Raw genomic sequence first — 14,980 nt, 5'->3', positions numbered from 1 at the left:
TAGTAAGAGAGTTAATTGCGTGTGTGAATTGGATAACTAATTCACCTTTGTTCAGACATTATAGACAGCTTTTATCTGAGGATACCAGTGCATTACAGACATTATTGAATTAGAGGTCATGTCATCTGATAGCGAAATACAGCCACCTCTGGTGTGGAACAAAATAACTTCCGTAGTAATAATCCATAATCATTTAGAACAAGGTCAGTAGGATGAATGTAATTATGGTCAATATTCTATTACCCGGCTGGATTATTCATGCTGGAGATTATCTGAGGCAAGCTTTGACCCTCGCGTACCTCGAGGCTGTAGCTCGCCTTCCTCCTCTTCTCACACTTGTCTTTCCTCTGCCATCTTCCCTCTGCCTCTCAAGACTGAGACTGTAGCTGGTGCTGGTGTAATGTGCTGTGCCAGTGTCACAGTGCTCCAAGAGCACGGACAAACGGAAGCACAGTAGTACACTGTCACGGGCGTCTCTCCTTTCAAACGTCTGTGGCTCGATTCCCTACAAGTCTGTGATGTTAGGAACGTTATTGCAGTGGGAACCTCAGCTCATTTGCTCTTCGTTGACTGAGTGTGTGCTGCACACGGAGCTGAATTTCCCGTGAACAAAGCAGGACAAGGACCTGCCCCTTCCAAACTTAACCTGCCGCTAGGAAGTTGAACACGAAAACAGAAAGCAGTGGAGCACGGCATACAAGTCAGGCCTCCACTCTGACACCTAACACAGGCTGACTCCCCGAGTGACAGAGGGGGACTGCTTCACGCATGCGCGGATATGGTGACATTTAGGAACCGTTGAATCACAATTTGGATGTAAGGTCCAAGGACAGAGGCAGTGTGACAACAGGTGTTTGATGACCAAGAAAGGAGCTGTGGCTGTGGTGTGGCCATGAGGATAGCTGTGATGCTGTGGAGAGGCAGGCAGGAGTGCGGCCCTGCAGGGTTAGGAGCTGATTCACCTCAGGAGCTCACTCACGAGCCGGGTGTAGTGGGATTCGACACTCATGCCAGAGGAGGGCCACACGAGATCTGAGTTCAAACAAACAACCGGAAAGGTCACTCCTGGCTGTGTGGAGGTGGTGGTGTAGTTGGCTTTCTGTGGCTGGGATAAACACGATGACAAAAAGAACTCCGGGAAGAAGGGCCCATTTGGTTTACAGGTTCTACTTACAGTGCATCATGAAGGGCCGTCAGGGCAGGAACTTGGGGCAGGGGCCTGGAGGCAGGAACTGCAGCAGGCACCGTAGAAGACTGTTGTTTCCTGGCTTGCTCAGCACGCTTCATACATAACCCAGGACCACCTGCCCAGGGTGGCACTACTACCATTCGTCAGAGAGATGCTCCTACAGCCAGGCAGTTACTCATGTGACCTTTCCCCGATGCCTAGGTTTATGTCAGCTTTACCTGAGGAGCCCTCGCAGACGAGCCTTTCCCCGATGCCTAGGTTTATGTCAGCTTTACCTAAGGCCCTCGCAGACGAGCTGCCTGGAGCTGAGTATGGAGCAGGCTGAGCTTGGACCCAGCAGATGAGATGGTGTGGTCTTTAGGGCTGGTGGACCTGTGTGTTTCCCAGGTCTGGCTCAAGCAGTGGAGTGAATCAGTTGATAGCTGTGTGTTTCCTTTACCCACTGTGGTCCTTTCTGTAGATCCTCCAGGAATTAAGACACTGTCACAGATCCACATGTGGAAGGAGAGAATAGACTCCTGTAAGTTGCCCTCCCACCTCCACATGCACTGTGACAAGCTCCCTCCTCAAAGAAACACTTGTAAAAAGGCATCCTGACAGTGCAGATAGCTCTGCCGAGCCCTGAGTGTTCACAACGCACAGCTTCGGCTCCCAGAGCTCACAGAGCTAGAACGTGTGCAGGTTTCCTGCTCGCTTTGTGCTTGCCTCACCCAGAAGCCTCCAGGCAGCTTTCTTGAGCGTAGATACAGGTCTGACACCACAGAGAGACAAGCAGAGGCGTTTGCCGCATGGAGCCCACATGGTGGTTTAGATGGGGCAGACAGTAAGCGCACACACAGGAGAAGACTCGAAGCTACTGAAAATGGGGAGAGCGGGTTTTCGAGGGCTGGGGAGCTGTTCTCACCGGTGGTCACCATACTGAGGAAGGGGCATTTGATGAGTGAGAAGGCACGGTGTCTGTGTGTGTGTGTGTGTGTGTGTGTGTGTGTGTGTGTGTGTGTAGGGAGAGGAAGCCTTGGCAAGAGAGAGCCAGGGGTGAGCTCAGCAGCTGAGCAGCAGCCTCATCCACCAAGCTCGGATGATGGTTGAGTAGAGTGTGGAACGAAGAAGCTGGAAGCTGGAAGGCAGGGCCTGTGGTATCTCACAGCCTCTTACACTGCTCGTGAGAACCTGACTGAGCAGGATGAGTGGTGGTTGAGGGATGCTCAGCAGAGCCATGGCAACACAAGGGCTATGTGAGGCAGCCCTTGTGAGCACGTGTACGGGATCAAGGTGGTAAGACACAGCCAGAGCAAGTCTAGGTCCTGAGAACTCAGTGAACTCCCTCCCCAGGGTAGGGCCCAGAGCCCCAGAGCCCCAGAGATGGCAGAACTCTCAAAAGTCCCCACCCGAGCAGCGCCTCAGCGGGGCCAGGCCGCAGTGTCAGCGGTGCTGGCAGGACGTCTGGTAGCATCTGCATGTCCGTGCCCACATCACTTACGTTGTTTGAGTCTGAACACGTGTTAAAAGTAGAACTGACCGATAGGATTCTGCCTCACAGGAAGTACTCCAGGGTGTCTGACTCAAAATGTTAAAAATGGGGCTTCCGTTCAGTAAGTGGTGGGAAAAGTAGATTGAGTTGGAAAAAAATGGCTTCAGTTTTGGACACAGGAATTATAGATAGTGTACATACATGTAGAGTTCATGTGTGTACATATATGTATGCATGTACATGCTTGTAGAGGCCATAGGTCAGCTGTAAATGTTGTCCCTCAGAAGCTGTTCATGTTGAGACATGGCTTCTTACTTGGCTTGGAGTCTGCCAAGAGGCTGGCTGGCTAGCTGGCAAGCCCCAGGGACCCTCTGAGTTCTGGGGTTCTAAGCATAGCACCACCACACCCAGCTTTCTTATGAGGCCCTGCCATTGCCCGATAAGCACTTTTGTGAATGAGCCATTTCCCCAACCCTGGAGATGTTTATTAATACCCAGATGGACATAGGCAGGACAGAAACATTTTCAGGAGGGCTGCAGAAGGCATAGTTTAGTTACGGTACAGTCTTAGCGTACTTACAGGCCTGTGTCCAACCAAGCTTAGAAGACAGGCTTCAGATAGTCATCGCTCCTTTAACCGTTTGCTTAGCTCCATTTGGGGAGCAGATAGGGACAGCCTTCAGTCAAGTCTGTGGGTGTCGATGTTAAGAGACTAGAGGTTATAGAATGTTCTTCAGCCTAGCCATGAGTGGAATGTTCACTGTGTGGCGTGTTCTCAGTCAGGGAAAGGGATGATCAGGTTAGAAGCCCACAGCTGTGAGAGCAGAGCAGGGTGTGGAGGAATTTCTCCACCAGTGTCTTCATTAGCCGAGTTCTAAGATTATTAGCACACAAACTCCAGCTCTGTGGAGTCTGCAACCCTTCCTGTTCATGCCAGTGCTCCATTCTGAGCACTGGAAATCAGGCTTCTTTTTTCCTTGTGGAGATGGTATCTGCCTGTGCCCAGGCTGTCTTTGAACTTGTAATCCCCCTGCCTCAGCCTCCATAGTGCTGAGATGACAGGTTTGTGCCACCCTGCCTATTACTTCTGTTTTTGTATTTTAATGCAGATCTAATATGCTGCCTCTCACCTGTGTGGCATCTTAGCAGTGCACATTAGACACCTTCTGAGCTCATACAGGTTGTGTTTTAAAATATCACTTTGCACAGGGTGGTGGCACACACCTTTCATCCCAGGACTCAAGAAGCAGAATCAGGCAGATACCTGTGAATTTAAGGCCAGCCTGGTCTACATAGTGAGTACCAGGCCAGGCAGGGCTAAGCAGACTGCATAATGAGATATACCCCCTCCCCTCCCTCCTTCCCTTCCCCTCCCCTCGACATCCCTTCCTTTCCCCTCCCTCCCTGCTCTCCTCCCCTCCCCTCCCCTCCCCTCCCCTCCCCTCTGCTCCCTTCCCATTTCTTTCCTTCTTTATGAAGAAAGTGTTCTCTAGGTGTAGTACTTAGAAGGTTAAGGCAGAAAGATTATAGCAAATTCAAAGCCAGCCCGGAGTTTAGATCAAGGACAAGGCAATGTGAGCTGTTTAACCCATTGCTAGTTCTGTGGCTTGAGCACGTCCCTTAGCCTTTCTGTGCCTCGGTTTCCTTGTCCAATAGAGACGGCAGTGGCTATGCACTCAGTAGAACTGAAGGAGGTGAGGCAGCTCCATGTGTACAGCAGGTAGTGGCAGGCGTGAGCTGAGCACTGCGTGTGTGCAAATGCTTCTGTGAGGACCTGAGGAGAGGCTCTGCTCATCTCCCATGATGCAGCTCCTCCCGTTACTGGGTTGGATGTGTGAGGTCTCTATTCTTGCATGTATGTATCTTTGTGCATTTTTGTTTTGTTTTGAAGAATTATTTGTAAGGCAGATATCTTTAAGTGGGAATTTCTAGGTCAAAGGTGATTTTTACTTTGCTATAATAATATCATCTGTGTTAAATCTAATTTCTAAGTTTGCTCAAGCAAATCCACTCATTTATTGTTCAGTCTTATAGAAAACCAATAAATTAAAATAAGAGACAGAGAGGTTTAATTAAATGTTATGAATTACTATTTTATAGCTTAAGATGGCTTAAAACTGGAATTGCCAATGCTTCAAAGCAGCCTAGCATATATCAACTATATGCTTGGTGTGTTCGCATGATCAATACTTTAAGTATTTTCTATTTTATTTGACATTTAATGAGCAACAGTTGTTTAGGTCAATGGTGTCGTAATGTCATCAAGGCTTGTGTAAATCTGTTTGTCAGGATTGATCTGGTTCTGAAGAAAGCGGAACCCTTTGGAGGACTTGTGAGTGTTGCAGGAGTAGTATTCTCTGCTTTGGGGACTCATGGGGTCAGCAGAGGGGAGGACATACTTCGTACCCAGCCCTGCTCTGCACTGAGTGCTGGGCTGAACTGGAGAGGCTCACACAGCCTCCTTCCCTCCAGGAAGCCTGGCTCCTGTAATTCATGTTGGGGCTTATGTGAGCCCAGAAGGTTCAATAAAAAAAAAAAAAAAAAAACAAAAAAAACAAAAAAACAAAAAAAAACAAAAAAAAACAAAAAAAACAAAAAAAAAGTTACAGTGGAAACAGTGGAAATTCAACAGGATGTCACCATGATTAATAAAATGGCTAGTGGCTAATGTCTGGTACAGGTAGCTTGCTGAAGAAGGAGCGGAGTTGTCTCTTGTGTGTACAGGGGATTCTGGTAGAGCAACATAGCAGCCTGCACAGCAGCCTTAGAAAAACTCATGTTCCCCAGCCAGCTGCCAGTGCATGTGGGGATCCCAGGACCTGCTCAGCAGCTAGAGGCAGGAGGATGGAATTCAGCTAACAGAGGAGCATTTGACTGTATCGTAACACACCCTGTGTGGCCAGCTGTGCTGCACAATCATTTGAACTCATTTTCTCATGAAAATGTTATGATATGATGCTAATTGTGAGTTAAAGTTGGAGCAATAGCTGAGAGTTACATCCTGATCCACAGGTGTCTGGCAGGGAGAGAGAGGGAGAGAGGAAGAAAGATAGAGAGATAGAGATAGATGGACAGACAGACAGGCACGCACACACACTCACACTCACACTCACACTCTGGGCCTAGTATGGGTTTATGAAACCTCAAAGCCCACCCTAAGTGATGTACTTTTTCCAACATGGCCACCCCTCCTGATCCTTCTAATCCTTCTCAAACAGTTTCACTACCTTATGACTAAACATTCAAAAAATTTGAGTGTATGGGGAGAACATTCTTATTTCAAATCACCACATACTATTCCCTAGACCCCATATGCTTGTAGCCAAAGCATAATGTAAAAATGCATTCAGTTCAACTTCAAAAGTCCACATAGACTATCAGAATCTCAACATTGTTTAAAGGTCCAAAGTCTCTTTTGGGACTTATGACAATCCCTTAACTGTAGCCCCTGTGAAATCAAAATAATGATGATGATGATGATGATGATGATGATGATGATGATGATGATGATGATGATGATAACAACAACAATAATGACAAACAGATCACACACTTCTCACATACAGTGGCACGATTGTTCATTACCATTCCAAAGGGGAGGAAAGGGAGCATACTGGGGAAATGCTGGACCAAAGCAAGACCTAAAACCAGTTGGGCAAACCAAACTCTGCATCTCCATGTCCGATGTGGAAAGGCTCTTCAGACCTCCAGCTCCTTTCGGCTTTGTAGACTGTAACATACTTTCCTGTCCTGGGCTGGTTCCGATCCCTGTTAGCAGCTCTCCTTGGCAGGTACCCCACAGCTCTGGCATCTCCAACATCTTGGGGTCTCCAGTGAAATCCAGGCTTCACCTTCACCGCTTCACACAGTGGTTACAGTTGTCAGAAGATGTTGGCAACCACAGTTAAGCCACGGGTGGATCCTTAAATGTTAGTACATTCGTAGGGGGAAAGTCCTGAACATAGACTCTAAAGAGAACAGAAGGGGACATGAAGGGCAGAGGTGGGGTGGGGGCACTGACAGTCACTGACTGCACTGCCCTCATGCTGAGGGCAGGGTAAGCTGATTTGTAGCCTTGCGGATGTCCTTGGGGTGAATTGTGAAGCAGATGCTTCTTGGACAAATGGCTTTACACCTGTGGCTGACTGCTGATGGCTATGTATTTCAGTCGAGCTCCCTTGGTACACGACACCCAATAGCCATGAAAACTGATCTGAAAATTTACCCTCCTCATCTAAGCAGGGAGGCTTACTTTAACTCATTCTCTTAAATTTCATTCATTCATTTGTTTAGTGTGTGTGTGTGTGTGTGTGTGTGTGTGTGTGTGTGTGTGTGTGTATAGAACACAGTCTGCAGAAGCTGCTTCTCCCCTTCTGCTCATGTGGGTCCCTGGAACTGAACTTACAGTCTTCAGACTGGGCAGTAAGTGTCTTTACCTGTTGAGCCATCTCACCCATAACTCATCTTTTCATTTCCCAGTTTTGGGAGCTGTTTCTGTTGTCATGGAGAATGCGTTTGTAGCTTCTCTTCTTGAGACTTTGGCCCCAAATTTAATGAATTATTCTTTTGATATGGGCTTTAATAATTAAATTTCTAACCCATGCGGTTCCCATGATTGTTAAAAGCATGCAGATCCTTGTTAGAACACCTCTCCACTCTAGAAGCTGACGCACCCTTGTGGCCAGCGTTGTGGGAGCTGTGCTGGGTTATCTCATGCTCCTTTGATGACACAGGTAGGTTCTGGGTCTGAGGTGTGTCAGAACATGGGCTGTTCTCTCCTTGGTGGCTCACCTTATTAATCGCTGCTCAGTTAATCTTCCCCAGGGGTCATATTTGTCCATACAGAGTATGCGTCATGTTCCAGAGGCAGAAGATGTCACTTTCGAAGGCACCAGCTGCCAGGTGGCCCACCTGTCCCCAGGTCTGGCCTGGGCATTTTCAGAATGGGCTGGCACTGTACTCCCTACTACAGTATACAGCATTAAGCAGCCCCCGTCTCTCTGGTGGACTGGTTATAACTTAAGCAGAAGACTAGACAATGTTTAACTTAAAGATCTAGCTATGCGGGGATGGCAGGTAAATCCCTTTACAGGAAGAAATAGGTTGTAATTTTTAAAATAATCGTCACTGCACTCAACACTTAGTGAAGTCCACAGAAGACTGTCACACTTTATTCATATACAACATAGTAGGTCTTTGATATTAATGAATTTTGTTGACTTCTTTTTTGTCTAATTATCATAGTACTTCATTTTCTTCAGTGGCTCAGGTAACTACCAATGTAGAAATTTTAATTTTTTGTCGCTGTTGTTCACAGGTGGCAAACTCTGGTCATATATCAGTAAATTTCTGAACAGAAGCTCTCGAGAAAGCTTGGACATTAAGGAGGCGAGACCGCCCATGCCTCCTCGAGTGCGCCTGCAGCAGCCAAGTGCTAGTCCTCAGGGCAGCTACAGTGTTGAGTCCAGAGGGAGCGACACAGGGAGCATGCTGAAGGTTCTGCCCCTGAAGACTAGCCTCACCCCGAGTTCTCAGGACGATAGTAACCAGGAAGATGATGGGCAGGACAGCTCTCCCAAGTGGCCCGATTCGGGCTCCAGCTCAGAGGAAGAGTGCACAGCTGGCTACTTAACGCTGTGCAACGAATATGGGCAAGAAAAGCTTGACCTTACATCTTTGAATGAGGAGTCTGTCATGCAGCCTGAAGGGGAGAATGCTGATAGCCAAGCTGTTAGGAGCTTCCCAGCATCCCTCACCGCTGACAGTGCAAGCCCCAGCACCCAGCTCAAGTTCTTCCCTGGAGACGAGGGCCTAGAAGCAGTTTGTTCTCCTCGAACATCTGATTCCCTCAGGAGGTCGAAAAACAGTCCTATGGAGTTCTTCCGAATAGACAGTAAAGACAGCACAAGTGAGCTCTTGGGACTGGATTCTGGTGAGAAATTACACAGTCTGAAACCAGAGCCTTTGAAAGCACTCTTTACCCTTGAAGATGGAGACAGTCCTTCCCAGAGTTTTGATGCCGGCAAGAGCCAGGGAGAGAGTGAAGCTCAGGACTCCATCAGCAGGGGCTCAGATGACTCCGTCCCGGTTATCTCATTTAAAGAGGCTGCCTCTGAGGATGTCTGTAGTGCTGAGGAAGGGAGGCCTGACCTTCTTGTGAATCTACCTGGTGAACTGCAGCCAACCAAAGAGACTTCAGCAGTGGACCCTACTAAGTTTTCACAGGCCAGCATAGGCAGGCTGGAAGCCCCGGATGTGTTGTGCCTCAGGCTGAGTTCTGAACAGTGCCATGACCTGGGACAAGAAGGCCCAGAGGAACTGAGCCATCCCACTGAATTCCGTCCTGGTGGTGTGACCCCAGAGCGCAGTGCTCAGGCAGATCTTGGGGTGTTGTTCACGGCTACAGTTGATCACAGCAGCTCACAAGACCAGTTTCTGTTTTCCAGCTTGCATTCAGAGTCTGACAGGCTGGGGCAGGTGGAGGGAGCGGTCACTTCACAGGACTTGCAAGAAAGCCTATTCCACATTGCTAGTCCATGCTCAGGTGCTAAAGAAGACAGCGCACACACAGACACTGCCACGTCTGAGGAAGTGCTGCTGTTCACAGAGCCGAGCAAAGAAGGAGACTCGGAGGCCAAGGTGCGGAGTGTGGGAGCCGGGGGAGCGGAGAAGGAAGTCCATCAGATCTTCGAGGACCTGGACCAGCGACTAGCAGTAAGCGCCAGGCTCTTCATCCCAGAGGGCTGCATTCAAAGATGGGCAGCAGAGATGGTGGTAGCCCTGGACGCCTTGCATAGAGAGGGGATTGTGTGCCGAGATCTGAACCCAAACAACATCTTATTGAATGATGGAGGTCAGGAACTTTCACAAATGCATTTCTTTTTATTCGCTGTTGCTTCCAATTAACTGAGTAGGCGTTTTATCTTGTAATTAGTATCTTCATTTCCTGTCTAGAGCTTCATTATCAGTGCGGCAAATTCACCCCAGTAATAGCTTCTAGTACTTAATGAGGCCATTATTCTTAATGATACTGTTTTTAGCTACAAAAGGAGTAATTACAGTTCGCTTCTGCAGAAAATGGAAGAGAAAAATGTTTTGATTTCTCCTGTCGTTTTGTTTTTAGGACACATTCAGCTAACGTATTTTAGCAGGTGGAGTGAGGTTGAAGATCTCTGTGACAGCGACGCCATAGCGAGAATGTACTGCGCCCCAGGTTAGAGCACTCTCCTCAAATGCTTCACTTGAAAGGCAGCTCTTCCTTCGCTCTGCCAGTTGTGCTTTTCACTAGCTGCTCACGCCCGGGTCTGCTCACCCCTTCAGCCCAACGAAGAAAAGTAGGGGACTGAATGATATGGAGCCAAAGATGTGTGTATGGGTGTGCAAACACACACGTGCATACTCACTGCTCTTGGTAAAAGCATTTATATATCTCTGGAAACTCATTGTGTTCTTTGAAGTGTCTTAAGGAAGGCCTTGTGTCCCCTAAGCCTCTCCACATGGGCAGACTTTAAATTTTATTATGATCTGGGTCTGCTTTTTATTTCTAGCATCACAGATGTATGTCTGTGGCCTTCCGGGCTCTGTTGGCAGCCATAGTTAAGCATGTCCGTTGCATTTGAGCTGTCCTCCTGTCAGTGCAGATGGGGTGCACGGAGTCTCAGGAAGGAGCAGGGCTTACTCCTCCCCTGCCTGCTGGCTGCCCCGTGTGCGTCTGGAGCCGATGTAGTGCACGGGCTCCCCTGTGTGCATGGTCTCTGGTTTGTAGGGGCTCACAGCTGTGCTGCTGCTCACCTCGCTTAGCTCAGCCTCACAGGAAACCATGAAAATTAGCAATGAAAGGGCTGTCTTTTTTTTTTTTTTAGGGAAAACTTTCCTTGGTAAGAATTGCTGGGCTGAGGAAAGGCAGGTTTGTCAACCCATAATGCAGATTCCGAAACTTTCTCCAGACCAGGACTTGCAAGCCTGTACTGTGCTGTAGTTAATGGAGAACAAAAGCTCTGTAGTGAAACCACTCGCTTCTGTGCTCACTGGGGCTGCTCTCTAATTTGTTAGGAACTAACATTTCAGGTTCCAGCTACTGTGGATATATTTTTTAATTATTGTGAATTTGGAGGTCTTAGAGTCCACCTTAGATTTGGGAGAGCCTGTGAGTAAGTGTGTTCTGTCCTGAAGTGGGGTCCAGTGTGCGGTGGATTAGAGCTGAGTGTCGTGGGCGAGTGCTTCGGTCCTGACCAGGGACTGTTGGGCTGATTGCCGTGTGAGCACACCAAGGCCGGTTCTCCTTTAGCATCTGAGCGTTTCTACATGGTGGGGTAAAACTATTCTGCAAAAACTCTCCGTTTCAGGAACTGAGCTTACCAGTTTCCAAGTTAACAGTTCCAAGTTTAACAGTTTCCCGTGTTCACCGGTTTCCAAGTCCTGACTTCATTTCTCCGGGAATGCCACTCCTCACGTTTGACCAGCAGGTGGCAGTACACCATTAATGGATTCTTCTATTTCTGCAGTCCCCTTCTAGGTTGTCCTTCATAGGGTTTGGGGGAAAAAAAAATCCAGCCAAACTGTAGTCTGAAGAGAGGCTTTGTGGTAATTGTTTGCATGAAAGAATTGCACCTTCCAGCTGCTTTGCTGCTCCAAGCATGAGCAGCAGGGGTCGTTCCTCCAACCCTGAGGCAGATCAACTTTAGCAGGAAGGTAGAAACCCAGAAAAGCAGACCCCACCTCCTTCTTGTTAACAGGACCTCAAGCCTAGAGAGGCAGAGCCTGCACTTCTTAATCCTACAGGGTTGGGGCCTCACGTTGCAAAGAATCCCTCAGAGCTGAAAGGCTCTGCCTGTGAGTAGGTATCTTCCTTCTCAGTGCGGGAGAGCAGTGGTGAGGGCCAGCATTTCAGTGGACAGTGACCACACAACAGGAAGTAAATAGAGCCCTTGGCAGCAATTCCCCTGCCCCCGTCCGCCCCTCCCCTGACTCTGACCTGAGTCCTGCTGGGATAGTCTCTATAGCTGAAGCTCTGCTGTCTGGTGAGAAAGTGAAGCCCAGGGGGTGCTGGGGAGAGCTCTGTCCTCTGTTTACCCAGTGTGGCTGCCCCTGCCCTCCTCCCTTCCAGGATCCTTATCATCTGTTTGTTCAAAAACCATCACCCACCTGCCTGTGCTTTATACTATCACTGCGTCCTTTTATCTTGTGGATGATGTGCCTTGATATTTTGAGAAAAATTTCCAGTAACAGATTCGATTTACATGGACAGAAACTTGAGCAAATGCCAGACTAGCAGGGGGGCCATTATTCTGTTCTATAAATAAGTTTAGACCAAAAAACACTCACAGAAACCTGGGGACCAACGTGTTTTGGTCTAATTGAGGGGAAAAGCAAGATAGATAAATTTTGAAATGCAAATGATCACCTTCTGTTGTTTAAGAATTGCCTCTGCCAACTTTGTGATCTTCGATTTAAAGCCACCGACCTCCAGCCACGTCTGCAAAGGCAGTCTAGGGCTCACAAGTTTCTGCAATAAAACTAAGAACTTGAAAAAAAAAGTTGCCTTTCATGTTAAAGCAAAGAGATCCAGCAACACAAAGACAAAACCCACGGAGCTCTGTCTGTCTGTGTCTGTGAAAAAGCTGGCCCTTAAATGGCTGCAGCTGTGGGTCCATCAAGAGGATCTTGAAAATACGAATTTACAGAGCAGACTTAGCCCTGTTCTCAAAGTCGAACCTTTCAGGTTCATTTTGTATCTTTCAGTTATCTTGTAAGGTTTTTATTAAATAAACATCACTCATGGTAAATGACTTCCTTTCACACCACAGACACACAGAATGGTGGGGAGAAAGGAAAAGCAGGGCAGTGATGTGCCGGTTAGGCAGATAGTGCAGCACTGAGAGGCCTGCAGCACTGTCCTGTCTGTCACTGCCTCATGGCACTGCCTCAGGAGCTCTGCGACGCACTGGGCCAGGTGGTGGGTCAGAGCCAGGGCGCTACTCGCGTTTCTCTAGAGCTCTGGCTCGTGGTAACTTAGATTCTATTTCTAATACTACAGAAACCACAACTGCACCAAGTTTTTGACCCAAGGACTTGAAATATTTCCTCACTTAGTAGCGTAGAATAAATTTTGTTACAACATTTTTAGTGTGATAGAAAAATAAAATACGATGTCAGGGGCTGTAGTTAATGTTTTCGTAGCAGTATCTTTACCATCAAAGGTAGCTAGAAATAGAACCGATACTCTTAGCCAGGTGAGATGCAAAGGCTGAGGGGTCAGTGTACCGACTGCTCAGGTGAGCAGATTGGTTACCTCTTAGTTATAAGGCTAATACCCTCTCTCACACACCTGTCCTTCCTTGAACAGGTCCCTGTGCGTCCTCCACTCTTCACTTTCAACCCCATTGTGAACCCTTAATTTTCAATACTCGAAATTTACATTGGTAGTTCTTACAGAATAGTTATCAGACTGCAGAATTTGTAGGTGAGCGTGTGTATGAATCGAAGAGGACCAACATATTTTTCTCTGCAGCCTCATCTCCACGCTCCCAGATGTCAAATGACAGCTTTGCTTCCTCTGTTAGGCGATTTCACACTTGGAAACAGCTCACAGCTGACAGTGGAAAGTGAAACAGAATTCAGTCTGCAGAATTCAGGGTAGAGCAGGACACTCAGCACCTCTCTCTATCCTGTGCTCCCAGAGTCTCCCAGACCGAGTAGTTGCACATAAGCACTCAGTGGTACTTCAGTATTTTATATTAGAGCTAGGATTCAACCCAGGCATGGTCTGATGTGTCCAGACCATCAGACACTTATTTAGAGATTTCAATGTCATTGAGAATTGCTAGGTCCTTATGGTTTGTCCCAGACATGGCATTAACGCTTGCGTTGATTTTGGACAAGTTATTTAAGATTTTCTGGGCCTCTTTTTCGTAGTAGTAAGTAGATTTGTTGAATAGAAATAAAATCACCAAAAAAAACAAACAAACAAAAAAAAAATTCCTTAGGGGTTGGGGATTTAGCTCAGTGGTAGAGCGCTTGCCTAGGAAGCGCAAGGCCCTGGGTTCGGTCCCCAGCTCCGAAAAAAAAAAAGAACAACAAAAAAAAAAAAAAAAGAAAGAAATAAAATCACCAAGTGATTTAAGACATTTCTTATACAAAAATTGGCCATTGTTCAAGTTCATCAAGTGCAGAATCCCACCTGACAGTTGAGGCCAAGGAGTTATTTTACTTGGAGACTTTTAAAGTGTATTTTTATGTCCGTAGAGTTTTTATGAAAACTATACAGTATGGAAATGAGGGATTTATTGAAAAAAATTTCATTTAGAGGAAGAACAAGACACTTTTGAATGCACCAAAAGATTCTCAACAGGAATAATAAGAATTACTTAAAGAAGCGAGGTTATTTAAATATGAGCATTTAAGAGTTGTAGAGTGATTTCAGCAAACAGGAACAAAACACGTGAAACTGTGAACTCAGAAATTAGGAGGATACAATCAGGAACCAGGACTGTGGCCTTAGTGCAGGCTTTTTCTCTCCTGGAGAAAGTAAGGGAAAGTAAGGCCGAGTTTAAAGCTAATGTGAGGCGAGCTGCATTTGTGGCTTGGCGACTTTGCCCTGGAGCAATATGCTCAGTAGGTCCCTGGTACATAGGCGTTTTTGTGTTTCTCTGGACTGATCAGCAAGTGTCTTTCATCTTTTGCCTCCAGTTCTTGCTGTAAAGCCAATCTGTTTCTTTCAAGGAGAGTTAACTGTCACATTTCCAGGCAAGAGCAGGGATTTCACACTTGCACTGCACCACATGCTGGAGCACAAAGGGCACCATGTCTTCAGAAGTCTTTCCTGTCAGGCAGGGAAGCGTGTCTGCCGCCGAGGAGAGGAGAGAAAGGACGTGGAAGGGCTTGAGGGTCTCTGCCCTGGGGCCTGTCCCAGACCCAGCTTGGAAGGGCTCTGGAGCCTCACACGGACCCTTACTTGGCCTGATGCCTTAAGCAAGCTAAGTTCCCAGTGTTTTGATGTCACACTTCTCGTACTGGCCACAGAGTGAGAACGAACAAGATGGTGGACACTGAAGAGTTTAGCCCCTGCCATTTAGTATCTTAGAGCCGTATACTTCCAGGCCGTAAGAGAAGAAACTCGTCAGCTCCTAGAACTAGAAAGTGAGAAAGGGTGACCAGCAGTCAGTACTCACCCCGGGGAGGTGAAGCACAGCATTGCTCTCTGTCTTCTTCCCTGCAGCCTGGCATTCAGTGGCGAGGGCATCATCGGGAACGGCGGTAACTGACAGACTTTGTTAGCTTTGGAGCTTCTAGTTCAGGCTCCGTTAGAGTAGTTGTCTACA

General features: G+C 47.4%; 1 protein-coding gene across 15 annotated transcripts in view; it reads left to right on the top strand.

Annotated features, from left to right (window-relative positions):
• The window catches only part of Rps6kc1 (ribosomal protein S6 kinase C1), a 144,172-nt gene that overhangs the window by 110,448 nt on the left and 18,744 nt on the right, over nt 1–14,980 (top strand). For all 15 annotated transcript variants that reach the window (XR_015635146.1, XR_015635147.1, XM_087580406.1 and 12 more), the window contains 2 exons: nt 7,978–9,513; nt 9,784–9,873. Coding sequence is in view for 13 of the 15 variants with exons in the window: in XM_087580406.1 (XP_087436532.1) it covers nt 7,978–9,513; nt 9,784–9,873 (1,626 nt within the window). In the remaining 2 variants the exon portion in view is untranslated. The remainder of the gene's footprint in view (nt 1–7,977; nt 9,514–9,783; nt 9,874–14,980) is intronic.

Source organism: Rattus norvegicus, chromosome 13, assembly GCF_021556685.1.
Source record: "Rattus norvegicus strain SHRSP/BbbUtx chromosome 13, alternate assembly SHRSP_T2T, whole genome shotgun sequence".
Classification (NCBI taxonomy): Eukaryota; Metazoa; Chordata; class Mammalia; order Rodentia; family Muridae; genus Rattus; species Rattus norvegicus.
The sequence above is the reverse complement of the archived record's forward strand: the minus strand, read 5'-3'. Positions and strand labels throughout refer to the sequence as shown.